Consider the following 25,371-nt stretch of genomic DNA (forward strand, 5'->3'; position numbering starts at 1 on the left):
TGATTTCAAGCAGCAAAAAAATGAGCAAGGAAGTTTTTGATTATGAGATGCGCAAATTATAATGACCACAAAAAAAGGCTTGACACTACGATTTTTTTTATATCCCCTTTTTTGGCGGACTGAATGTGGCAGGGATGTCATCAAACCAGATTTTTCCTTCTTTTTTTACTTACTGAGAAGATGCATTTTCACACTTTTGTCTTTGACATCCTCTCTGCTGCTCTCCTCAGGGGAAAATGTAACGTGACCCTTCTCAACGAAACAGATGTCTTAGCCGGGTACCTGGAGAAAGAGGTAAACATGCCATCTGTTTATTTGTCATTAGCACATTACTTTGATACTTAATTGTTCGTTTAGATATTTCATATTGCGAAGAGAGCGGCACTGTGAAGTGGCTCTAACCTTTGCTCTGTTCTGTCCAGGACTGTTTCTTCTACTCACTCGTATTCGACCCTGTCCAGAAGACCCTGCTAGCAGATCAAGGCGAGATTCGGGTGGGCTCCAAATACCAGGCAGAGATTCCTGATAAGCTAGCTGAGGGTGAGCAGCAAGCGTATTCATGTTGTTTTCATACATTTACATTATTTATTTTGAGGAGGTGTTGGCGTATTAGTAGTTCAACCCATTTGTCCCCGTCTCAGGTGAATCGGACACCCGGGTCCAAGAGAAGCTGGAGACCAAGGTGTGGGATCCCAACAACCAGCTCAAAGATCCTCAGATCGACCAGTTCCTGGTGGTAGCGAGGTAACGCTCGCCTGCCATCTGCCACCCGACTACTACTAGAGCTTGTTTCCATGGCAACTTCTAAATTCACCAGTTTTTAGATCATGTTTAGCACCATCTTGTGTCAGTACAGAACGTGACATCTTCAGGTTGGTTGGCTGGTTGTGGTCAATAGACTTTATCATTATTATTAGACTTCATTAGTTTATATTAGCTAGCCAGTGACAGAACCGACCGCCAAACTCGGGGAAACGAGGGGACTTCACGTTTGTGCTGTCGCTGGATGTAACAGTGAGTTTTATGTTAAGAAACAGAGCATATACTGTCCACTTTCACTGTCTGAGTGATTCTTTGTTGTTTGGCTAGCTGCACGTTGTAAATGAGAACAGTGTGGAGGAGAGGCTGTGAGTCAGGTGACAGGTGGATCACCACAAGCTGGAGTCAGAAAGTGATTTTTCCTCGTGTGGCTGCATGTACCGAGTGGTGCGATCAGCTGATACGGTCAGCGGTATTTTATATAATAAAATAATCTCTTTTATATTAGGATGCTAGGATTTCCAATCGTGCTTGGGTAAGAAACACAGTTATGTTTCCTTACATTTCACTTAGTTAGTGGTTCTGTTATTAGTTAGCTAACATAGTCTAAGTCTGTGAGCAACAAATAACCAACCTGGTGATGTCACACTGTAAACTGTTCTAAAACATTAAACTTTAAGCACTGATTTCTTAAATCCAGCTACACAGACAGTTACGTCTATGTCAGATTTCTTAAGAGCATTGCTCAGTGCTGTAAATTAGCCTTTATACATCCAGTATTTCATGCCCACTTTAACATCACATTAGTTTTTATCAAACAGTGTAAATATGATGCATGTTGTCATGGTACATAGTGTCATGCTACAGTGGAGTATGTAAAGCTTGCCTTTAAAGGCAAATCTAACTGAAGCTACCAGTCAGGTCACACAGGGCCTCAGATGGTTAACACTGAATGTTTCCTGGTTTTTACTGAGGACTGAGCAGTCAGTGGTTTGTTTGTTTCAGGGCTGTGGGTACGTTTGCTCGGGCCCTGGACTGCAGCAGCTCCATCCGCCAGCCCAGCCTCCACATGAGTGCAGCTGCAGCATCCAGAGACATCACACTGGTGAGACATGAACACTAACCAAAGCCTTTAAAGGTTGCTATCATACTCCTCCTGCACTAGCACAGGAAATAATGAGCAATGGCGGGGCAGTGCTATGGGTGAATTTTTAGTTCATAGTAGGGCTGTGCGATATGACCAAAATCTCATATCCCGATATTAGACATTTATCGTCTTGACAACGACATAAATCACAAAAATGTAACATTTTCTGTAAATTCTGTGAATCTCAGGCAGCTCGACTTGCGTGAAGTGTTTCCATCTGGGCGTCCTTTACCTGGAGTCGAGTGTTTTAACCGATGCATGAAATTATACATTTTTAGTTGTAATGGACACCATTTTCTTTCAAAGTTTGAGTCTAAGGTTTGTTTTTTAGCACCTGACGTCTCTTTTTTTGCTTCTCCTCCCTAAACTCTCTGCATAATCTTTCACGTCATTCAGTTTATTTTGAAAAGTCTCAACAGGATCTTGAGCTTTATTGTGAAGTGTTACGTGAAAAACTAACAAGCGGACAGCGGAGCCACGTGATGGTTTTACCTTCATTGTTGCTAATGACAACGCATAAAAACAGGCGCTTGTCTGTCCGTAGTGTTATTATATTAAATATAAGAGAAAGAGAGAACTTTAAGAAATTAATAAAGCCACTACAGTGACCATCAAAACCATGAAAAAATATTGCCGTAAACAGTTTATTTTGCAACACCACGAAACAAACGATAGACGTTTTTATATAAAATAACTGATAACGATAAATATCATTATATCGAACAGCCCTAGTTCATAGTTACTTATTTTCTACATACAAAGAGGGAGAATTTCAGTAGTGAGTAGTACTTCTTCAAATTTGAAGTCAGTGGAAGAGTTGGATTTTTCTAAAAATATCACTTTTAAAAATCCATTTTCTTGATTTGAGACATTTAAATATGACCCTCTGTGTACGTGTTGTTTCCACGATTATCTGTTGAGACTCGTGTAACAAGCTTTTTAGTCTGCATTGGGTAATACTTTGGGTGATAATGGTTTTATGACGCCCAGCCCTACTTTGTGTGTCAGAAAGGGGATTTGTGCACAAAAGCTGACTTGCAGGGTTCTGTATTGTTTGTGTGCGATGAAAAACTTTGATCAGGTGTCTTACTCTGTGTCTCTGCTTTTAGTTCCATGCTATGGACACACTGCAGAAGAACAACTATGACCTGGCCAAAGCCATGTCCACCTTGGTTCCTCAGGGAGGTCCGGTGCTCTGCCGCGATGAGATGGAGGAGTGGAGCGCCTCTGAGGCCATGCTGTTTGAGGAGGCGCTGGAGAAATACGGCAAAGACTTCAATGACATCCGCCAGGACTTTGTAAGCTCTCCTCAGTGTTTTTTCTCTCACATTATTCACGTGGGCATTTGAACAGTAGTAATACAGATATTCAGTGCTGAAGAGGAAGTTTAAGCTGTACTCTGAGTTCTTGGATCAGCAGATGTTTCCCTTCTCTCCCTCAGCTGCCCTGGAAATCCCTAGCTAGTGTGGTCCAGTTCTACTACATGTGGAAGACTACTGACCGTTACATCCAGCAGGTTTGTCCACAGCATGTTGTGTTTAACAGCATCAAAAAGCACTTTTAGATGTTTTGTTTTCAACAAAAATCTCTCGCTCTCTCCACGTTTTCTCTCAGAAACGACTGAAAGCAGCAGAAGCAGACAGCAAGCTGAAGCAGGTGTACATCCCTACCTAGTGAGTACTGATGACAGCTATCAAGTTTACTAGATTAGTTTACAAGTTGACCATTACTATTGAGGACCACCTAATGTGCACCCACACACACGCAGCCAGAGGTCACATGACACCATTTGTATACAACACCAACGTCACAACAAAGGAGGACGTCGAGGTGATTGTTGTCAGACTCTGTGACCGCAGTATTCTGTTTTTGTGTCGCCGGGTTTCAAACATGGCGTTGTTTTATTTTTGTGAAAAAGATGCTCTCAGGAGTCATTGATGCCACTCAGCAGCCAATGGCATGCAGTCTGTTGGCGTTACACGTTCGGACCGCCTTGGATCGCTTTGAACCCCGGCTGAGTCTGTAAGCTTCACAAGGGGAGGAGCTACCACATACAGACATGCTCAGCAAAGTGGCTGCAGCTAGGCGTGGGAATAGAGAGCTCGGTCATGTAGAGAACAGTGGTTCGTTAGTCTGCTCGCCATGGATCCCGCTAATCAGTTGCATTTGTGCTACAGTCAGTTGGACAGATGTTTAAGGAGCCCCAACAAAGTGTTGATTGAATAAATGAATGAAAATACTTTTCAAACAGTAAAGACTTTCATATTGTCCTTTCTGGTAGATGTTGGGAAATATGATGCTGGATTTGTGATTGTCATTAGCTATTTAAGCCACAGTCATTAAAGTCTTACCATAGATTTAATTTGATTAAAATGTCACTTTTGGATTAATGAATAAAGATATTATAGTAGCATAGCATAAAATAAATACAAGTTAGAAATGTAACAAAAGAAGTATAATAAATGTAACAAAAGCCAAATAAAAGAGCCAAATAACTAGAAACTGCGTATTTAACGCTAAAGCATTCTAATAAATAAAGCCAAGAGGTATTATTGAGGTATTATGATGTGAGGCAGTAAACACTTCCAGCACCTTTCTGTATGGTAGGAGAACTGAACCACATGATGGAGAACACACTTCACTAATTGTTGAATAACTTTGTCCTCCTTCACCAGTACCAAACCCAACCCCAACCAGATCATGGTGCCCAGCAGCAAGCCTGGGATGAACGGAGCGGCGGGCTTTCAGAAAGGACTCAGCTGTGAGAGCTGCCACAGTAAGTCTGCACACAGGCTGGGTTTAAATAAAGTCTGAACCACACTCTTTTGCAGTGGGAGTGTTGGCTGTCCACATGGACACATTAAAATAGATGTAAATTCATTTCTTTCTTTCTTATGCCACCAACTTGTTCTGATTGCCAGCGATCACAGAAGACCCATGTATTACTGGCAGGTGTTCATTAAGGCACCTGGACCTGACAGATACAGCTGCTAACTCACTAAATCGTTTGTCTCCAACCCAGCGGCTCAGTCTCCTCAGTGGTACGCCTGGGGTCCCCCAAACATGCAGTGCAGACTGTGCGCCTCCTGTTGGATTTACTGGAAGAAGTACGGAGGTCTGAAGACTCCCACACAGCTTGAAGGTGCTGCTAGAGCTGGCTCTGTAAGTCTCTCCCAGTCGGCTCTGTCTTTAGAAATGTGTTTGAATGAAAAGCAGTAAAGAAATCCACATGAGCTGATCAGCAGACTTGGAATGTTTTGGGTTGTCTTGCACCTTAAGATTAAATCTGTTCTTCCTGTCCGTCCAGGAGTCAGGCCCTCGTGGTCACATGACACGCCAGGAGGTACAGGGAATGTCACCGTTCACCCGCAACGAGGGTCGAGCCAAGCTGCTGGCCAAGAACCGCCAGACGTTCATCCTGCAGACCACCAAGCTCACCCGCATTGCTCGGCGGGTGTGCGAAGACATTCTGCAGCCTCGACGTGCTGCTCGACGTCCCTACGCCTCCATCAACGCCAATGCTGTCAAGGCTGAGTGTATGTACACACTCACCCCCTCTTTCTTCTAAGCTCATTTGAACCTACTAACAAGCAGCAAGTTTGACAGCTTTGTCATTCAGTGATGTTTTCAAACATCTTTAAATGAGTTCAACACAGTTTATTTTTTTATTTCATCAGGTATGATCAGGCTGCCCAAAGCCACAAAAACTCCTCTGAAGAGCAAGCTGGTGCCTCGACAGTCACTAGCCACCATAGTGAAGGATTTGGGTAAGAACGCAGAATGTGACCGGCACACTGAATATGAAGCTGTTCCAAATGAATGCTTCCTTTAGATTATTCCACATGTATTTATTAAAGTCCTCTACTGCCTGTGATGCCACATGTTCACTGAGTAGGTTAGTGTGCCTTCAGCCAATCAGCTGAGTTCAGTTTGTATGATTTGGACTACTTTAATTTTTATAGCACAAAAGGACGAGAGCACAGTAGTAAAGTAGAAACAGCCCCATTATGCTGCTAACAGCTTCAGCTCTTTGCAAGCACCTGCACCGACACCATGCTAACACTAGGCTAGCCAAGAACCCAGAGTAACACTAAAGTTGAGTGAATGCAGACCCCAGATCAGCAGTCAGACCCTGAACTTCAGCAGGTACCAAACTGATGAGGAGTCAGGCTGCAGCAGTAGAATCACCGTGACGATCGCTTTAAAGTGTCTTTGTGCTGGTTTTCATTTTTGCTTCATGCTGTCAGCATTGTGTCCATACCTAAATACTAAGACAAGGATCACGTGTGTCTTCATAAGGATATGGATTTGTGTTGCTGTGGGCGACTCTAGCCTGAGGTTTATATTGTTAAATGGTAATTATGAGACGATGTGTTTCAGGGTATTTATTTACAGAGTAAATCACTAAATCTTATCAGTCCCTTTTTTTCTCTCGTCAAGCCTTTAGTGTCTTAGAAACACTGTTTGTTGGCCTTGTTTTTGAAAGATGCTAAACAGATAAACTTGCCCTGCTGCTTTTGTCTTCTCTGAATTGTCTTCGCAGCCATCTCTGCTCCTCTGAAACTGAAGGCAACCAGAGGACCCCCGACACCCATCAACAGGAACCAGGCCAACCAGCCTCGAGTGGGCCAGAGCCTGCTGGGCAAGAGAAGCTTTGAAAGCGTCAGTGTTCTTCTCACACACAACCACACTCTGCTTTACAGCATGGCTTATTATTTAAGAAAATATGCTCCTTTTGTAACTACTACAACACACACTCATCTGCTGCTGCCTGTTTTCATTCTTTTCCTCAGAGTGTGCATGTAATTTCACTCCTCACAGAACTAATGACTGCTAATTTCTTGCATTTTATGTTGGGGCCTGCTGGGCAGCTAGTGCATCATTAAAAAATTGGGGGGGTCTTTAAATCCAAAAAGTGGTGGAAAGCCAGCATGTTTTACTCACGTGTTTCCTTTTTACACTACAGTCTGATCAATTGTTGGTTTCTTCATTGGTTCACAGGCTGCAGGAGTGCCATACCCAGCCAATGGGAGGCCATATACTTCAGGTATGAGAACCACCTCTCAGTCTGTCATCAAGCGGCAGAAAGTGAGCCAGGGAGAAGCTCCCAACCCTGTGGTGTTTGTTGCCACAAAGGACACCAGGTACATGGCAGCACAGCACTTCCTGATTTACCACAGTAGATCATCAATGTCCCAACTTAACTAAAGTCAGCAGGATCACACACAGATGGGTCTCATCAGAGTTACTTGGGTATTACACACAGTGTTAGCAACCTTTTTGCTAATTAAAGCGTTATTGTGTCAGAGTGGATGTGTGTTCTTATCACTGGTCTCTGTGAACCAGGGCTTTGAGGAAACATCTCACCCAGTCTGAGATGCGCCGGGCAGCAAGGAAACCTCACCTCCTGGTCCGGATCAAACTGCCACCGCCGCCACGCTCCCTAGCCATGCCCCTCCTCCCCTCCAACACCAGCGAGCCCATCGTCCTGGAGGACTGAAAATGAGGGCTGAGGGTGGTCTTTTAACAGGACATGGGGGTGGGGTGGGCAGTGGGAGGGGCTGTGTTTAAGCCATCACTTATAGGCAGCACAGTACAGCATACAGTAGTCTTTTCTTTTTTTTTTCCTCCCCCATTTTCAGTGTCATGTTTCTTTAGTCCTCTTTTACTTCCCATAAGTTAATGTGTTTCTCTCTCTCTCTGTCTCACACACACACACACACACACACCTATTCAGTAAGCACACATTAAACCCTCAGGGCTCCAGTATACACGCTGAATTGGTCGCCAACGGTAACCCTGCCTTGGCTCCGTACCATTTATACCAGAACTTAGAGTGCAGTATTCTCCTGAGTGGTAGGCGTCGCCACTATCGGAGGAGGAGAACTCAAAACCAGAAGCAGATCATTTTTTAAAGTGTTTCCAGTCTCATCTGTGCACTCGGAGGCTCTGTGCTGCTGTGCACTGGTCATTAAAATAGTGTTAAAATCCAACACACAGCAGCAATGGCACAAATGCCGAGAGGCACAACTGGCTGAAGTGACAGCAGAGCAGCATCTCGTACCAGCAGATGTCACATCAGTTTGTTGTAGAGCAGTAGCCAGCGTGATGGAGCCCTCACACTCACACTTGCCCTGCTTTTAAATGTGTCATTTAAATTCATATATTTTTCTTCCTGAAGCAATGGTGATAAAGCAGACATTGTTTGACTTTCCCGTCTCTTATCTTTGTGTAAATATATGCATCACTGAAGGGGCGACACCCTTACAGGACTGTAGGACAGCTTGAGCAGGCCCAGGGTTTGCCTCGGTTTCAGGATTCCTCTCGAGCCTCCTTTCCTCCATCCTAGCAGAGCAGAATCATCGGGTGGGCTGTGGTGATGGAGGGAAATGTGGTGTTAGTCTGCTGCGTGTTGTAACTCTTTCCGTGGCTGCAGTCTGTCATTCAGGCCCGGAAACGTTCAACACATTTGACTTTACGTTCAGCTCTCTCATTTTAGAAACAAACCTCAGAGATGCAGGTGTGCACACCTGTCCACCCACTGAAACAGTGTGTAAGTGTCACAGGGTCTGACCTAGACTTCACAAAGAAGCAGAATCGGAGCCTCATACAAACCTGTTTCATTCTTCTGGAGCTCCATCCATTATTGAACCCTCAGTATCAAAATAAGAGTTTGAGCTGATTGAAAGTCCTAACTGAAAACACTGAAGACTTTGTCTGCAGTTGTTTTTGGTTTAGTTTGTTCCCCCACTCAGTCCGTCTCTGCACAGAGGAAATGGTAAATCACTACTCTGGGCAGCAGCCAATCAGGTTTCTTTGAAATAGGGTTTTACTCCAACAGCCACTCTGTGCTTTGCTTACTGTAAATTGTTAGTACATACAGTAGGAGAGGTGCATGATACGTGTGTGCTGACAGCCGACAACAGAGGCTGCTTACTCACAACTGAGTTATCATGAATTTGGCTTTGAGATCATGTGTGGGATTTCTGCAGAAGTCCAAAATGAAGCCATAATGTGCAGGAGAACAGGCAGCGAGACAGTCTGAAGGAACACAACAGTGTTCCTGATGTTAGTGGTCAGTTCATAAATGTGTGTTGAATCAAGCAGAAACTGTATGCAAAAACACTGGGGCTCTAGGATTGGAGTCAAATGGGAAACACACCTTGCAGACCTTTGACCCTTTTGTCTTCATGCAGCCTTAATCCTGTTCTGTACATGTGCTGATGTTTTGGTTCTGACTGGATGTGAGGACTGTGCGGAGGAATCTTCTGCTGTTTGTGGTTTTTCTTTTCTTTATTTTCCTCCCTCTCTTTGTACCTTTATCGGAGGGAGAGTGCTGAAACCGAGCTGTTGGATCCTTACGATTCCTTTGAGTCCTCGGCAGTGATGACTTTTTTTAAGCAGATTTGGTCCCGATGTGAGCTTTGTAATATTTCCTCTCAAAAAAGAAATTGAATTGTCAAGTTTGTAGCAAATGCTAATGTGTGTAAAGAAAACTGCAGAAGTGGAATATTGAAAACTTTTAGTTTTGGTTTGTTTGTTTTTAATTTTGTACATCTGAGGTGTGTAACTCTGTTAATGAGGAGACTGCTCTAACAGGCTACTGTACGTGTGAAGCATCTCTCCTTCATCGGGTGGGTGGACTGCTTCTTTTAACCAGGACTGACCTTCAAAAGGGACAGGGTGTGGATTTTTTTTTAATGATGGAGAGACAAACATGCCACAAGTGAAACTTTTTCTCAAGTGTTTTTTATTCCGATGTCTCTGTATCCTTTAATGTATCTTGATAAGAAAAAAAATAAAGATTTTTTTTTTCTTCGTGGTCAGACATCTTTCACATCTGCTGCCTCACATCACACAGCTGCAGCTTTTCACACTGTCAGCCTGATTATGGTTTTATCCTCTTCAGTGGATTGGTACACAGCAAAGGCCTCCTCTTGGAAATGTTTCAAGAATTTCTCCATTTTTATACTTTGACATGCAAAGACCATCGACTCCTGTCCCACACGCCACGTTGGGAGCTTACAGACACACAACAGCCGACCCCATTCTGACCTACACTGTTGTCACGTTTCTTTTTTATCCAGTTTAGTCTGACAGGACCCCCGCTGTGTGTTCTTGCTTCTGCTTCTCTGTGACATCATGGAGGTCGTGACTCTGCAAACTGGTCTAAGCAAAAATGTGACAAACATACAAAAAAATAGGAAATCAGGACGGGGGCAAACACGTTTTCACACCACTGTAAATAAAAACCTCAAAGGTGCCATTTGGATATCAAGTATCAATTTTAGCAACGACTTCAGTCACTCTTTCTTCATCAGGACCATAGATGTTTGTAATTTCACTTCTGTATATCACCACAGACGGCTTTAAATTAAACAGCTTGTGACTGAAGTGCAGACTTTCAGCTTTAATCGCTGTAAAAGGCTGATGGGGTTCCTAGGTCGCTCAGGTTTTCTCAAAACCTTGTGAATGTGATCAGTTGAGAACGAGGGTTTTCACAGTGACATCTTGATTGGCAGCACTGGCTCAAAAGTAATTAGCTCACTGACAAGCAGTGTCATGGCCAGGTGAGGCATGTTCCTTTGCTCTTTAATAAATGCAACGGATGAAAGATCTCTGTATAAGTTTCAAAGAGATAGCCAGCGTCAACCTCTCCGAGAGATGCCGACAGCTTTGGTAGTTAAAGTCTTTTTACTCTTGCAGAGAACGAACCCACGGGCCAGCTTAGCAACATCCCAAACTCTGAAAAAAAACTGAAGTGGTGATCACAGAATTCTTTCTTTGGTTAAGGAAAAAGCAGATTGCCAGGAACCTCGATCTGACTGAACCTCATGGTAGAAACGATGCGACTCAGGTGTTCTCACTGCCTCGGGGGCTGGGGAGGTTGCAGTCTCTTCTATTCTGCTATGATTTCCGCACCATTGTTACAAAAAAGCCTGAAGTTGATATAAGAAAGCGCAAAAGCTGAACTTCAGTGGGACCTTTAAACAGGCCAATGCAGAGTAGAAGACACACAGAGTTCTGTACATGTGAGCTGAAGCAAAGATTCAGCACTCTGATATCAGAGATGGGTTATTTCTGCTAAACAAGGCATTACTGGTTTGCTGATACCAAAACACATTCATTTAACCTATTAGTAATAATAATAATACATTTTTTGAGGGTGCCTTTCAAGAACCCAAGGTCACCTTACAAAGAACAAAATTAATAAAACGAGGAATAGTCATAAAATAAGTTAAAATTGCAAAACAGAATTTGACAACAGATAAAATCAGCTTTCTTATGGCTGGAGGAAGAGAGTCCCAGAGCCAAGGAGCAGAGGGACTGAAGGCTCTGTTCCCCACAGTGAGAAGACGTCAGGAACAGTAGATGAATAGCAGATGAGGATCTGAGAGGGCGGGAAACAGTGGTGATATGAAGCAGTATGTCATGATTTATGAGATGAATCATCATCAATTTGCAAATTCTGGACATTTTAATGACCACTAAATCACTCTGATTATTTACTTTCCACACATTCCAGCTTTTCCCAAAAAACTGGTGGCTTTTGGGGAGAGCTGGAATGTAAATGTGCCGTCTCTAAAGCACTTTGGTTCAGCTTCTGTTGTTTAAATATGCTACAAATACAATAGACGTGACAGTCAATGCAGAATGACTCAGACATTTTTCATGCTGCATGTTTGAGGCAGATTTCTTTGATTAAAAAAGAAAAACTAACACAGATCGGTGGGCACAACTTAAAAGAAACAAATCGATTCCAATATTATCGGTATCAATATTGTCGATATTTAGATCGATCCGCCGGCCTGTAGTGATTGGCCTACAGCACCATGGAGGCCTCCTGTGCATTTATGATTTTTCTCCGCAGTTTTTTATTGTATCAGTGAGAGAATAACAAACATCGCTTAGGGCCAGAACAAAAATAGTGTCAATTTTGAGATTAAAGTCGAAATTTTGACATTAAACTACAAATAGTATATCAGAATGGACGTGTGGAAATATCTGCCAGGCAAAATCAACAAAAAGCTGGCTGCATATGAAACACCACACGGTGATTAACACATAATGCACCAGCACAAGCAAAACGTGGGCAACGTGGTTCCCCCGCAGTCAGAGGTTCTCTGTCTGCAGGTTCTCCTGAGCTGCTGCTGGAGGACTTTTCTGGAACCTTAGTGTTCAACAAATACATTATTGGAATTATTTCAGTCGATCTGCTTAAGTGCAACTATTGTATGCAATGGTGACCGTACTCAGGTGTTACAGTAGCAGGAGAATTTTGGTTGAGACTTTCCGGTACGTTAAGATGTGACGTCATCACGTTGTGTTCCTTATGGGCTCTCCTATGGGGCCAGAAAGATGGAAGCACGTTGTATGTAAATGCAGATGAACTATATTCTTTATGTTCAAATAAAAATGCCAAAAGGCTAAAGAGAGAGTCCCGTTCGTACCTCGCTTATCCTCTACACACAAGAAGCTGAATCAGAATCAGAGACTTTATTAAGAGGGAAACTGAATTGTCATAGCAGCAAATATACAAACATCAAGCACTCATATATGAGTGTAGAAACAGAGATATTGATAGATAAATATTATGATAAATAGATAAATTCGGATTGTCCAGTGTGTTGTGGAGAGGGTGGGAGTCATTGTCCATGATTACCAGCATTCTGTCACTGATCACCTCCTCCAGGGTGGTGAGCTTCATGACAACAACAGACTCCTCCTTCCTGATGAGCTTGTTCAGTCTGTTTTTGCCCTTTGCTTTGATGCCTGCACCCAGCACGCCACAGTAAAGAAGATGTTGCTTGCAACAACTTGATAGAACATATAGAGCAGCCTGCTGCAGACAGTGAAGGATCTGAGTCTTGTGTGTGTGTTACCGACCAGCTCCTTTGTTTTGGCCACAGTCAGCTGCAGGTGGTTCACCTCACACCACCTCACAAAGTGATCAATCAGTCCTCTGTACTCCTCTTCCCTTCCCATCTCCACGCTTCCAATAATGGGTGTGTCATCAGAGGATTCCTGGAGGTTTCTGTGATGTACTTGAAGCCGGCACAACACGACTTTTTTCAAGTGTTGGTTTTCGGCATCACAGGGAAATAATGAGAGCCTTGGTTGGAGGGCATGAAGCAGGAAAACCTGCAGCAGCCTGACACCAGAACCATCACATAAAACAAATACTGCCAGTGCCAGAGTTTTAGAATTTCTGCAGTGTTTTCACTCAGATCAGCTCAGCCGCATGAAATATTTCACTAGTTTTACCAGAAACATTAGAGAATTTGTCAGTGGCCAAGGAAATGTCCAAAGGTGCTTAGTTAGACTCTGAGTGGAAAGACTTTATACACTGACCTTCAGATGGTTTTAATGGAAAAGGGCTGTTCAGACCTGTAACAGAGATCAGGCTCTCGTCTTTAGGAGCCGGTTCACGGTCTGTGTTCCAATAACCTGTTATGCGTAGAAAGGTTCCTAACTGAGAGACGTGACGCAGAAGGATTTGTGTGGCGTCTATAAAAAGAGGTGTTCAAATACTCCAAATATTAAGGAAAGGCGCTTTAATGCTTCCTTTATTGCTCCTTTAGCAAAGATACAATGGACCATCCCTTTAATCCATAGTAATGGACCATAGTTGAAAACAGCAACATAACAAAGTGGAGCAGAAAGGTTAACTGCATTTTCCATTTCATGCAATAACCTGCTGATATAATTAAAGTTTTTAACAACAGTTTATTAAATGCACAGCTGAAGTCTGAACATCACACTGGTGGAATAAAAACTACTTCCTGTTTCGTTGCTGCTGCATGAACGCAAAATGTTGTATTATGATGTAAATCAGGGGGTGTCAAACTCGCGGCCCCACTTGTGGCCCACGTCACCCCTACTTAAATTCGCTGTAGCCTACTTTTGAATCCACGGTTACCAACCGGACTGGCCCACAGCAAAGCGCTCCCTGCAGACGTCATTGTGACGTAGAGCCGAGCGCACCTGAGGAGCGTTTGTGCTGAGAGGCGGGCCGGTGAGCGGAGGTTTAAATGACAGCCGCGCAGCGCGTACCTCGGTGCTGGTGACCCAGGGACACAGCAGGCGTGCGGAGGCTCGTGGCCTTGTTAACGGTGCAGGTTTCATTGGTTTCTGTTCGTCAGACGCAGTTTCTCACCTCCCGCAGCCTTACACGCAGCTCTGCATTTGCAGCCATGTTTAAGGTAACCGCAGCACATGAGCCGCACCTTTTAGCACCTCCACATATAGCTGCTCCTTGACGAGGCAACTGAATCATTCCGAAAAGTGAAGTGGGTAGTTATCAGGATCGGGGGTCTACGGTTATTCCTGAAGGTCTGTGAACCAGCAGAGCAAGCTTTTATATCAGAGTGCGCCTTTTATCCCATGGTGAGAATAGTTGGTTCTGTGGGGATCTTGTGAAACTAGTTTTATTTTTCAAACAAGTGGTTGCAGTGCGTGCTGGTCCTTGGTTGCTTTCCTTCCTGCATTGTACTGGGGTCCTGCTGGTAGGACTAACCTAGCCACAGATAGATAGAGACACACACACACACACACACACACTAATTGTGCCTCCTTAGCTGAATCCTGCTGATAGACTTAAACTGTAAGTTACATGAATTCAGACTATTTCATACTCTTGATAAGTTACTATGAGCTTATTTAGTTGACAGTATGTGCCTCTGCAGCAATCGCAGTAACCAGCCTGACTGAGGACGGTGAGGATCAGTCTATGCAGGTTAGACTTTAGGAAGTACCCCTCGTGTCTCTTTGACACATGGGTTTCAGCGTGTCCAGCCAGTTTTAAAGCATGACTCTGCTTAGATTGCAAAACAGATGTGTTGAGGATGTTGTACGCTCAGTTGGCTGTCCTAAAGAAAATGTCTCTGGTTTGTCTGCAGTCTAAGACATATCTGCTATGTTTGAGTTTACTGTCCATCTGGTTGTAATTATGTGAGTGGAAGTGTATTTTTCTTCTTTTTTAAACTGGAATAGTAAAGTTGCAGAGCTGACTGGCTCCCTATCAAAGCTAGTTATTCAGTTCATCTGGTCTGTCCTGTGGTCACTTTTGAAAGCCTTCATGTATGCTGACCATGTTCTGATGAGATTTGTCACTTGCACTTAAACTGTCATTTCAGTGGAGAACCTGGTACATTGTATATGGCAAAACTATTCCCATGCATTAAGGGACGTGAATATTTCTCATATGTGGCTATTTTGTATTCTGTTGTCAATTCATGTGAATTCATGTTGCTGGACTGAGTACAGTAGACATCTGTTTATATAGATATATTTATAGACTGTTTTTAGACATTAAATCCCATAATTTTAAGCAGACGTTGAAATTACTTTCCAATATCAAGCACCTTGAGGTGACTCTTGTGATTTGGTGCTATACATTGAAAAATATCAAAGACTAGGCAGAACCTGATACATGTTTAAAACGCTGACTTCTTTCATTACAGACCAGTAGCGAAGACTTGTTTCTGCCTTCACCTGAGCTACTGGACAGCGTGCAGTCTGTGGAGGAATCTGACGGTGACTGTGGTGGAAGCACCGTATCGTTGGCCGAAGCCCTGCTCCCTGTGACGGAGTCCTCACCACCTCTAATCCCCTGGGTTTGCTCAACCCGCTACAAGACGGCGCTCTGCACCAGTTACTCAGATGATGGTTTCTGCAAGTATGCCGAGCGCTGCCAGTTTGCCCACGGCCTCCACGAACTCCATGTTCCCTCACACCATCCAAAGTATAAGACAGAGTTGTGTCGCAGCTACCACACAGGTGGCTACTGCTACTATGGCAACCGTTGCCTGTTTGTCCACAGTCCCACAGAGCAACGCCCCACCCTCCGTCGTCGCAGGAACGTCCCGTGCCGCACCTTCCGTGCCTTTGGGATTTGTCCCTTTGGAACCCGCTGTAACTTCCTGCATGTGGAGGGCAAAGATGAAGATGGCTGTCACGATTTGGCCAGTTTTGGTGAAAAGACCTCATTTGTGCAAAACCCTCAGCACCATCAAAAGACCAAGGGGTGGAAACCTCGAGGGGCTCTGTGCCGCACCTTCAGCACCTTTGGTTTCTGCCTGTACGGAACCCGCTGTCACTTCCAGCACGGCCTCCCTAACAGGATAAAAACCTCCAGTCAACACAAAGGGTTGCTGTCCACTTCACGTTTACCTTCTGCATCAGACTCTTCAGCCTCATCATCTCCTCCACCCACCACCCCAGACGCACCAGCACACAATGCTTTCACCTTCTCCAGTCAGCACTTAAATGATCTGCTCCTGCCACTGGCCCTCCACCTGCAGAAGCTGGAGAGCACAAAGGCCCAGGAGATCTGGGCCAACAGGGTGCTCTAAACTCCTTAAATCAGAATTTCTGCTGAACACTACTTTTTCTTTTTTTCTTCTTTTTTAAAAATATGTAATTACCCCCACTTTACCCCCAAGGTTTTTTTTGTATATATGTTCTAATTGACTTGAGCTTGTTTCAGAAGGCCCAAGCAGGCCTTGGCAAACATGACTATTCAGTCATGGATCAGTCTGGAGTAGCTCTGGAAAGAGAATCTTACAGGTGCAGCTATATGTGTAATATTTTTAATTGTACATGGCTATATGTCTGCCCAAGCACTATAAATAAACCATGTTTCTTTTTTACTAACTACTGTGTTTGTGTGTTTGGCTGGGCTGGATTAAAGTTGTGGGGTGACTGACAGAAGTCCAGTAGCTGCCTTTAAAGCACAAGCGAAGCTGGCATTTGTCAGTCTTAATCAGCTGCTGCTGAAACAAGAGGTTCCTGAAACAGTGTCTTAAAACTCTGAAGCTTTCCTTCCAATAAAGAATGGGATGGCTAGCTGGGACCATGCTCATGTGACCCCAAGACAAGAGTCTTGGGCTGAAACTGAAAGTTGGCCTATGATCAGCTCTAGCTGTCTGGGTTAGTTTAATGTGGAGGTGATGTTGAAATGTTTATACTATACCTCAGTATAGGACATCCAAAAAGTCTTTTAAAGAGACACCTGTCAATGGATGACCTTCAACCAATCCCGTCTACTGATACTCGGCAACCAATCACTGGCCTTAACCTCCTGGTACACAGTGTCAACAGGTAGACCTGGGAGGGTAAAGGTAGCGCGATGCTGTAAGCATAGAGTTAAATCTTTTTAGGCTTTAGTTAAATTGCACCTCTGAGGTGTTTCGTCAGGACGATATTGTGAGACAGAGTAAACTGGACCTAGCTGCCTTATTTTGAAGGGTACAGCGGATGTCTTGGTCATGATTGCTAGCTTGATGTTATGGAGCGGCTAGTGTATCGGACAGCTACCCTGGTGTGAACTGTATTTCAGACGCTAAAGACCTCCAGTCCCCCTTTGTTCCAGTTTAGAAGGTAAAGTCTAACGTTACATGATACTTGGAAGGCCTGGTGTTGCATTTTCTGTTGTCCTTCTGAGGCTAGCTTTTAGCATCATGGTATTTTAGCTAGCTAACGCAGAGTAACCCCGTTCGGTTAGTTGACATGTATTTGATGTGACAGTTTTATAAAGACACTACGGTCATTTTATTCGTTACTGTAGTGTAATAGGTTTGTTATCGTAGTTTATTTTAAAGTGCGGTGGTTTCTTCCAGCTAACGGAATAAAACCAGAGTTCACTTTGTTAGCATGCTGAATGAGTGCGGTGGTTCGGGGAGAAACCACGGGCCACAGCTGAAAAAGGTCCCAAATACGTGACGTTCCACAGTGAAGACGTTTATAGACGAGGAAACGTTTTGGGATGCACACATGTATGTTTTAGCTAACCCTGTAGTGTGTACCTGAGGACACATGAAGTTCCGTAAAGCTTGACCGCCAAACGCGATGTTTTGCTGTGAGATGTCGAGAAGGCATGAATGTAACGTGATCTTTCTTGGTAGTTTGAGTGATTTCGGTGAACATGGCGGACCGGGAGGAGCGCCGGTTCGCCGAGGTTTCCCGGGAGTCTGTCAGACTGATGGCGGAGGGCGCAGGTGTGGAGCTCGGTGACGATGTGGCGGCTCTGCTGGCCGAGGACGTGTGTTACCGACTCAGGGAGGCAACGCAGGTCAGTGATGCCTGGCTGCATGGATAATGTTCTGCCTTTATAGAAAAATGGGAGAAGTTTGTGTTAGGTATACGTGGTAATGTTTTGCTGTGTCCCCAACAGAGCAGCTCTCAGTTTATGAGACATGCCAAGAGGAGAAAGCTGACGGTGGAGGACTTCAACAGAGCTCTGCGCTGGAGCAACGTGGAGGTAGCTTGTAATTTCCATATCCGATCTCCCTCAGGTGATAGCATGTCTGATGTGACGGGAACTCCTTGTTCATGTTTCTGTCTCTGTTCTTTACCAGGCCATCTGCGGCTATGGAGCCCAGGATGCGCTGCCTTTCCGTTCGGTGAAAGAAGGCGAGCTCTTCTTTGTTGAGGATCGGGACGTCAATCTGGTCGAGCTGGCTCTGGCTACCAACATCCCCAAAGGCTGTGCTGAGACCATGGTGCGAGGTACGCTACACTGCTACGTTCCACACGCAGGCTCATCCTGTAGTGTTCTCTGTGCTCTGTCATATCCATATTCATGTGACGAGTTTACTAATGATGTTTCATGTTTGCCTGCAGTCAATGTGTCATACCTGGATGGTAAAGGTAACCTGGAACCTCAGGGTACAGGTGAGACTCACACAGCAGGCATAAGCTAACCCACAGTTGTTGTACTTGGACCTGTAGATAGAATAAAGTAGCTAATACTCTAAAAACTGAGCTGCACCTTTCACTGAGAGCATCACTGTTATCCTGTTAGAAAATCTCAGTGTTTGTCTGACTGTGTTAAACTGTCCCAGTTCCTACTGCAGTACAGTCTCTGTCAGATGACTTACTGAAGTACTACCAGCAGATCACAAGGGCCATCTTAGGAGAGGACCCGCATCTCATGAAGGTAAGCTGCTACAGACAGAGCAGACTTTTTATTGTGAACAGGCTGAACGACGTTTGTGTGTGTTTCAGGTGGCTCTGCTGGACCTCCAGTCTAACTCCAAGATTGCAGCCCTGCTTCCGTACTTTGTTTATGTCATCAGTGGAGTAAGTTTTAGGGTTACACAAATCAGCATTTATTATTCTCATCACCAGTTTTGTTAGGAATGCTTGGTGTGTTTAGTAAGAGAAAATATTGTAGCATGACACATGAATCAGACCTATCTCATAACTCGCCCCATAACTGGAAGCGCTTTTAACTCTACACGGTAACCTACGTGACCTCGGCTTGAACGGCGTTGAAGGTTCTGATTATGTCATCAGTTAGGATGTAGATTTCCTGAACCTGTTGACCAGTGTTTCAGCTGATCAGTGAGCATGGATTCGGTTTGTCTTCCAGGTAAAGTCGGTAAGCCACGACCTAGAGCAGCTTAACAGACTAATGCACATGGTGAAGAGCCTGGTCCAGAATCCCTACCTGTACCTGGGCTCATATGTACGCAGCCTGGTCTCCAGTGTCATGTACTGCATCCTAGAGCCACTGGCAGCCTCCATCAACCCACTCAACGACCACTGGACTCTCAGGGACTACGCTGCCCTGCTCCTCAGCCACATCTTTTGGTGAGCAGATTTTCTGTGGATGCTTAGGAAAATTTGGACTAAAATTGTTAGCCAGTCAGGATTTAACATCAATGTTCAGAATTCAAAACTAGTGTAGTGTTAGCCTGTTTTACAGTAAATATGGAGCATCATTTCACAAAGAACCTGTGTTGCTACAATGTTACCAGTCTGACTAATGTTAGCAGGCTGTTGCTAAGGGCAACATTAACATTCACTCGGCGTCTGCCTTAAAAATGGAAATCCAACAGTCGCTCTTCTTTTCTGGTGTTTCTTTTCCAGGACTCATGGGGATCTGGTAAGTGGTCTCTACCACCAGATCTTGCTTTCTCTCCAGAAGGTTCTGTCTGACCCAGTGAGACCACTGTGCTCCCACTATGGAGCTGTTGTGGGCCTTCATGCTTTGGGATGGAAGGTATGGTCACAGCTTCTACATTAGTAAATATTTGACAGTTATAGATTAGATTTGGCCCATATTCAGTCAATATTTTCAAACAAATCATTCTCTAAATGAAAAATCTCACATCTTGATTATTTAGCTGTGAAATATTTGCAAACCTGCATGTCATTACTGTAGGATCATTTTTTATTGCTCTTGAGTGCTCCACTGCTACCCTCGTGTGTCCTGAATGCTCCTCTCTCTGTGTTCACCTGTTTCTGCTGGCAGGCTGTTGAGCGCGTCCTCTTTCCACACCTTCCTGCGTACTGGGCCAACCTCCAGGCTGTGTTAGATGATTACTCTGTGTCCAACGCCCAGGTGAAAGCTGACGGACACAAGGTCTACGGAGCCATCCTGGTCAGTACTGCTGCTGCTTTGGGTGATTTTAGACTTAATAAAGTATTTAAGTGTAGAAAATTACTTTAAAAACAGAATGAGGTTAAGCTTGATTGGTTGGTCTGAAGGTCCACTGGAGTCAACTTCCACATCTGCTCCAGCTGTTCCTCTTTGTGCTCGTTCTGATGTTGCTGTGAGATGGAGTTGCCACATGTACCGCAACTCCAGCACCTTTTTGAATCTCTGTTATGGAGAATTAAGGCAAAAGTGGGGCCAACCTGGGACTAGCAAGGTGTACCTAATAAAGTGGCTTGTGACAATATACAAACTTAATTCTGGGAGCCATAAAATAACTAATTATTGATTGTCAAATATAAATTGAGTGGTTAGCAATGTTGCCTCACAGCAGGAAGCTTCCTGGTTTAAACCTCAGCTTGGCTCGTTCTGCGTACAGTTTCCTCTGTAACTGAGTTTTCTCTGCAGCTTCCTCCCACAGTCCACACTCATGCAGGTCAGGTTAACTGGCCCTGGATCAGGGATTGTTCTATACGCTTCAAGAACTTCAAAGCAGTGTGTAATGAGTGGTTAATGTTGATTTAATGAAAAATGAACCCCAAATTTGTGCTGAGGATAACTAAAAGGATGAGCTCAATCTTGACATTATGCCTAATGATGCTTGTGATTAAAAACGAATTAAATCATAATTTGAGTTCATCTTGTCCCACCTAAGTCGCCACTTCCTCTCATTGTCCTGCAGGTGGCAGTGGAGCGCCTGCTAAAGATGAAGGCGCTGTCTCTGTCGCAGTCAGCAGAGGGACACTCCGGTGCTCATCCGGGTTCTGTGGTGGGAGCTGTGAGCTACAGGGTGAACTCTCCGGGACTCAGCCCACCTCCAGAGCCTCTGTCAGAAGCTGCCCTTGGAATTGCCAGCCACCTTCAGGTTGGTGGGGCCGGCTGTCACTGGGAGGAGTGGACCCCCGTCCCTCTCCCCGCCATGTACTGTGAGCTTTACTCCTTCTTCGGCGACAGCCTGGCTGTCCGCTTTAGCACAGGACCAGGATTTGGCACCCACTCGCCCTGCACTCCATCCCAGCTCAGTGACTCCAGGAAGGAACCTCCTGGCCCCGCCTCCAACCTCGACACCACCCGGAAGATGCCACAGCTCACCGCCAACCTCAACATCAGCCCCAGACAGGACGGGAGTCCACGCACTGATCCACCTCCGCCGAGTCTTTCAGGCACAGGGTCAGTTAGGTAAAGCAACCAGAGGAGCACCTGTCTATCTTTGTGTGTCTGTGTGTGTGTTTGTGTTGATTTATATTTGTGTGTCTACCCAGGCCTGTGCCTCGTGCCTCGTCTATGCAGCGCTCCAAATCCTCCTCATCATGTTCACGCCAACGTTCAGCTGGTCTGTCTCGTGAAGTGTTCCCCAAAGCTCGCTTCACCTCACCTCAGACCACACCTCCTGCATTTTCCTTTCTTATTGGTGGGCGGCAAATGGGTCAGCGTTGTCAAGGCCGCCGCCCTTTCCAGACAATGTTTGCAACAACTCCGCCTGTTTCTGCTGTTCCACCACGTACCTATGCACACAAACTGCCCGTCATCGGCAGGGTGGGCAAACCTGTACGCCGCTGGACATGTTCACATTACTCCCTTCACCTGCCTCTATAGTGTGTGTGTGTGTGTGTGTGTGTGTGTGTGTCACAGACTGTATGAGCTAACATTACTCTGACTGCTGCAGACTCTTCCAGGCACACGTTGCTCTGATTAAGCTGCTGGAGTTTTAGGGGATGTTGTCAGTAAAGAGGCAACACAGGGCTAAGCTGACACTCACATGTATGTGACATACAGATAAGGCCCAAAGAGATTCTAAACATGCTAATTATGTCAGCATCTGGGAATAAGACCATGAAATGTAACACGTGACAGCCTGGTGGGCCTCTGGCTGCCTTGCATGTCTTCACAGTTACTGCTGGGCCTGTTTAGCCTCAGCACACCCACGCTGGTGGGAAATCTTTACTGCAGTCGCTAAATGATCATTCTGCCAATATTTCATTACTGCTTCATTTTTTAATTAATCTGTTATTCTTGTAACAAATCTATTTGTTTACTCAAAGTCAGTTTTGGTCCCTGTAAAAAGTAACAGCTGGATGTGCTGCATGCATCACAGTACCGACCTGTCTGCTGCACTTTCATTGGAAAATGGACAAAATCCTGAGATGTGTGTGGAGCAGAGAGGGAACTGTGATCTTCCCTAAAGAAATCTTTGAAGTTGGCACATTTTTCCATCATTTTGTTTTTTCCACTGTTTGATCTTTTCCTGAAACTCTTGTTTAGCTTGTGCTAGTGTCGATTAAGCTGAATATCAGAGTGAATACCTGCTGAGGACAATGTTGGAGCAAGATGGCATATGTTGTAAATGAATGTTTTTCATAAACTGAATAAATATTTACTTGTTGCTGATGTTAGGCCCAAGATTTTGATTCTTTTTGCATAATTTAACCAATTATGTTTTTTGGGTTAATAAAAAATCATTTTTTTGGACTTTAACCTGTGCCTAAGTTTCCTTCACTGCTCGGTCCATCACATCTAGTGATAAAAGATCAATTCAACTGAAGACAAGAGAAAATGTAAACGTCATTATCATCCTTGCAGAGGTGAGACGTAAAGTACAAATACAGTTACATGCACAACAGCAGTGTGTTTACAACAGAAGATTATATATTGTTATTTATTTCCACACACAAAGGCACTGGGAGCCGTGCACATTCAATCACGAGAACATGAACAAGTTTGTCTTTCTTTTTTTTAACTGACAATTAAAACAAGAATATTAGGTTGTTCAAAATAATAGCAGTGTCTGCATTTTCATGTACAAACTGGAATATTTCCAGTATGAACTGAAAATGAAATCAGGATTTATCTTTTCCTTTAAGCACTGAACTAATATTTAGTTGTATAACCATTATTTCTGATCACTGCTTTACATCTGTGTAGCATGCAGTCCACTAACATTTGACACCTGTGAACAGAAACTGCAGCCCAGGCTGACCGGACTACGCTCCACAGATCTTCTGCATTCTTTGGTTTTGCATCAAAAATAGAATTTTTGAGGTCAATCCACAAATTCTCTATCGGATTGATGTCCGGGCATTGCACGGGCCACTTCATGACATCAATCTTTTTGGTCTGCAACCAGGATGTTGCGCGCTTGCTGATGTGTTTGGGGTCGTTGTTGTGCTGAAACACCCATTTTAAGGGCATTTTTTCCTCAGCGTAAGGCAATATGACCTCTTCTAGTATTTTTAGGTACTGAAACTGGTCCCTGGTGCCCGTTATGCGACAAACGGGCCCCACTCCAAAGTATGAGAAACATCCCCAAACCATTATGCTTGCACCTCCATGTTTTACAGCCTTCACGGTGTACTGTGGCTTGTGTTCATGCTTGTGGTTGGGGGTCGTCTCACAAACTGTCTGTGGCCTTTACACCCAATAAGAACAATCTTGCTTGTCTGTCCATAGAATTTTTCACCACTTCTCTTTAGTCGGGTCAATGTGTTCTTTGGCAAACTTTTCAATACATGTCTTTTTTTCAGCAGTGGTACTTTATGAGCGTTTCTGGCTTCACATAGGCGTCTTCTGCTTGTTGAAGCACTCACAGGTAAATGGAGATCTTTGATCGCTCTGCAGCTGATCACTGGATGCTTCTTTGCCGTTCTTGTTATTCTATGATCCAGGTGGATGGCGGTGTTCCTTTTTCTGCCACGTTTTTTCGGGATCCCCCCCATTTCAAAGCGTTTGAGATCTTTTTAGCTGAGCAGCCAATTATTTGCTGCACTACTTTGTATGTTTTCCCCTCTCCAATCAACTTTTTGATCAAAGTTCTTTCTCCCTCTGTGCAGCGTCTGGAACAACCCATTTTACTCAGTCAGCAGGGCTAAAACCAGCAGGTACAACATCTGCTGCCTTCCTTCCTTAAATAAGGGCTGTAATTGACACCCATTTCCCCTTTCACTGAATGAGTCAGTTCCCCCCAATTAGCAGCATGCATGTCTGTTAAGTCTGTTGGTTGGCCATTACTCTGCTACACCTAGGCATGAACTGTTCCCATGTTGTATCATCCTTTCTGCTAAAATCAGTACTTAAACACATTATTAATGTTAGATTTATTATTTTGCACATAACTGCACTTTGTTGCTATAATTAAGTAGAATTTTCAGGTACCTGTACTTTACTTGGGTAGTTTTATATTTCTTAAATCTTTTTATTTTTACTCCCCAGATTTTTAAACAAATATCTGTACTTGTTTAAAAATCTGTAATATCTGTACTTTCGTACTCGTTTGGCAGACTTTGGCACAACATCGGAACGGTATAGAAGGCATTTTCTTATTTAATCGTTCATTAATTGCAATCTGTTCAAATTTAACTTTAAATGTTTGTTTATTATTATTTAGGTTATTTTTTATTTTGCTCTGGACTGTTGGAAAAGCCGAAGAACCCGGAGAGAAGCCGTGCAGACACAGGAAGAACATGCAAGGCTTAAGCTATGAAGCAACAGTGCTGACCATTGTGTCATTATTCCAACCAAGGATAACCACGCACCGTTCTCTACAAATGAATGTTTTTATAGCTGTGATGCACCAGAACTGATGTAACTCTACTGTTTATATAAAGTGGAGGAAATACAAAATGACTCCTGTGCTGAATTTGTGAGTCTGCTCACTTATGAATGAACAGCCTCTAATTAAAGGAGAGTGACAGAATATGAACCACAAATCCAGAGAAACACATTACAAGAAAGTTTTGATTCATATCATAGTGTTAAATTTGTTTTTGATCTTCAAATAAACATAAATTAATACAAACTTCTCCTTAGTTGGTCAGCAGGCTTGCACACATCTCAGGAGAGCTTCTGGCCCACTCCTCTTTACAGAAACTCTCAGTCCTGTAGGGTTCCTGGCTGCCACTTGGCAACTTGAAGGCTGAGCTCCCTTGGCCACTCTATGACCTTCATGCGCTTATTTTTTTATCCACTCCTTTGCTTGTCTTGGTCGTCATGCCGGATTCAAGATTCACGATTCTTTATTTGTCACGTG

The 25,371-nt window shown here is 44.1% G+C and overlaps 3 protein-coding genes and 1 pseudogene across 4 annotated transcripts in view; all 4 read left to right on the forward strand.

Moving 5' to 3' along the window:
* mta2 (metastasis associated 1 family, member 2) overlaps positions 1–9,724 on the forward strand; it is a 31,414-nt gene extending 21,690 nt beyond the window's left edge. Inside the window, exons 5-18 of the mRNA XM_063470347.1 lie at positions 231–294; positions 423–540; positions 642–744; positions 1,765–1,864; positions 3,016–3,204; positions 3,348–3,422; positions 3,521–3,579; positions 4,582–4,682; positions 4,929–5,068; positions 5,214–5,442; positions 5,584–5,673; positions 6,450–6,568; positions 6,908–7,050; positions 7,253–9,724. Of these exons, the coding sequence (XP_063326417.1) occupies positions 231–294; positions 423–540; positions 642–744; positions 1,765–1,864; positions 3,016–3,204; positions 3,348–3,422; positions 3,521–3,579; positions 4,582–4,682; positions 4,929–5,068; positions 5,214–5,442; positions 5,584–5,673; positions 6,450–6,568; positions 6,908–7,050; positions 7,253–7,406 (1,684 nt within the window). The 3' untranslated portion in view covers positions 7,407–9,724. The remainder of the gene's footprint in view (positions 1–230; positions 295–422; positions 541–641; positions 745–1,764; positions 1,865–3,015; positions 3,205–3,347; positions 3,423–3,520; positions 3,580–4,581; positions 4,683–4,928; positions 5,069–5,213; positions 5,443–5,583; positions 5,674–6,449; positions 6,569–6,907; positions 7,051–7,252) is intronic.
* Positions 1–25,371, forward strand: part of LOC134625026 (NACHT, LRR and PYD domains-containing protein 14-like) — a 551,707-nt pseudogene that overhangs the window by 216,297 nt on the left and 310,039 nt on the right.
* Positions 14,101–16,260, forward strand: cth1 (cysteine three histidine 1). The gene is made up of 2 exons (XM_065470045.1): positions 14,101–14,109; positions 15,370–16,260. The coding sequence occupies exons 1-2, from the start codon at positions 14,101–14,103 to the stop codon at positions 16,258–16,260; spliced, it is 900 nt and encodes a 299-aa protein (XP_065326117.1).
* Positions 17,023–22,775, forward strand: taf6l (TAF6-like RNA polymerase II, p300/CBP-associated factor (PCAF)-associated factor). 2 transcript variants are annotated; one of them, XM_063470353.1, is made up of 12 exons: positions 17,023–17,287; positions 17,812–17,978; positions 18,081–18,167; positions 18,265–18,415; positions 18,530–18,580; positions 18,751–18,845; positions 18,914–18,988; positions 19,281–19,501; positions 19,781–19,913; positions 20,166–20,294; positions 21,031–21,518; positions 21,611–22,775. In XM_063470353.1, exons 2-12 carry the CDS (start codon positions 17,832–17,834, stop codon positions 21,942–21,944), a joined length of 1,911 nt encoding a protein of 636 aa, XP_063326423.1. In that variant the 5' UTR covers positions 17,023–17,287; positions 17,812–17,831; the 3' UTR covers positions 21,945–22,775. The 2 variants fall into 2 exon arrangements, with proteins under 2 accessions (XP_063326423.1, XP_063326422.1); XM_063470352.1 differs by having other exon boundaries at positions 17,025–17,287; positions 21,031–21,527; positions 21,611–22,774.

This window comes from Pelmatolapia mariae, linkage group LG3_W (genome assembly GCF_036321145.2).
Source record: "Pelmatolapia mariae isolate MD_Pm_ZW linkage group LG3_W, Pm_UMD_F_2, whole genome shotgun sequence".
Taxonomy (NCBI): domain Eukaryota; kingdom Metazoa; phylum Chordata; class Actinopteri; order Cichliformes; family Cichlidae; genus Pelmatolapia; species Pelmatolapia mariae.

Bases quoted from the DNA above. Each gene is read 5' to 3' on its own strand.
- taf6l (XM_063470352.1), top strand. From the start codon at position 17,832: ATGGCGGACCGGGAGGAGCGCCGGTTCGCCGAGGTTTCCCGGGAGTCT. The intron at 18,581-18,750 runs GTGAGACTCACA...AAACTGTCCCAG, and splicing joins CCTGGAACCTCAGGGTACAG to TTCCTACTGCAGTACAGTCT. The intron at 18,989-19,280 runs GTAAGTTTTAGG...TTTGTCTTCCAG, and splicing joins TTGTTTATGTCATCAGTGGA to GTAAAGTCGGTAAGCCACGA.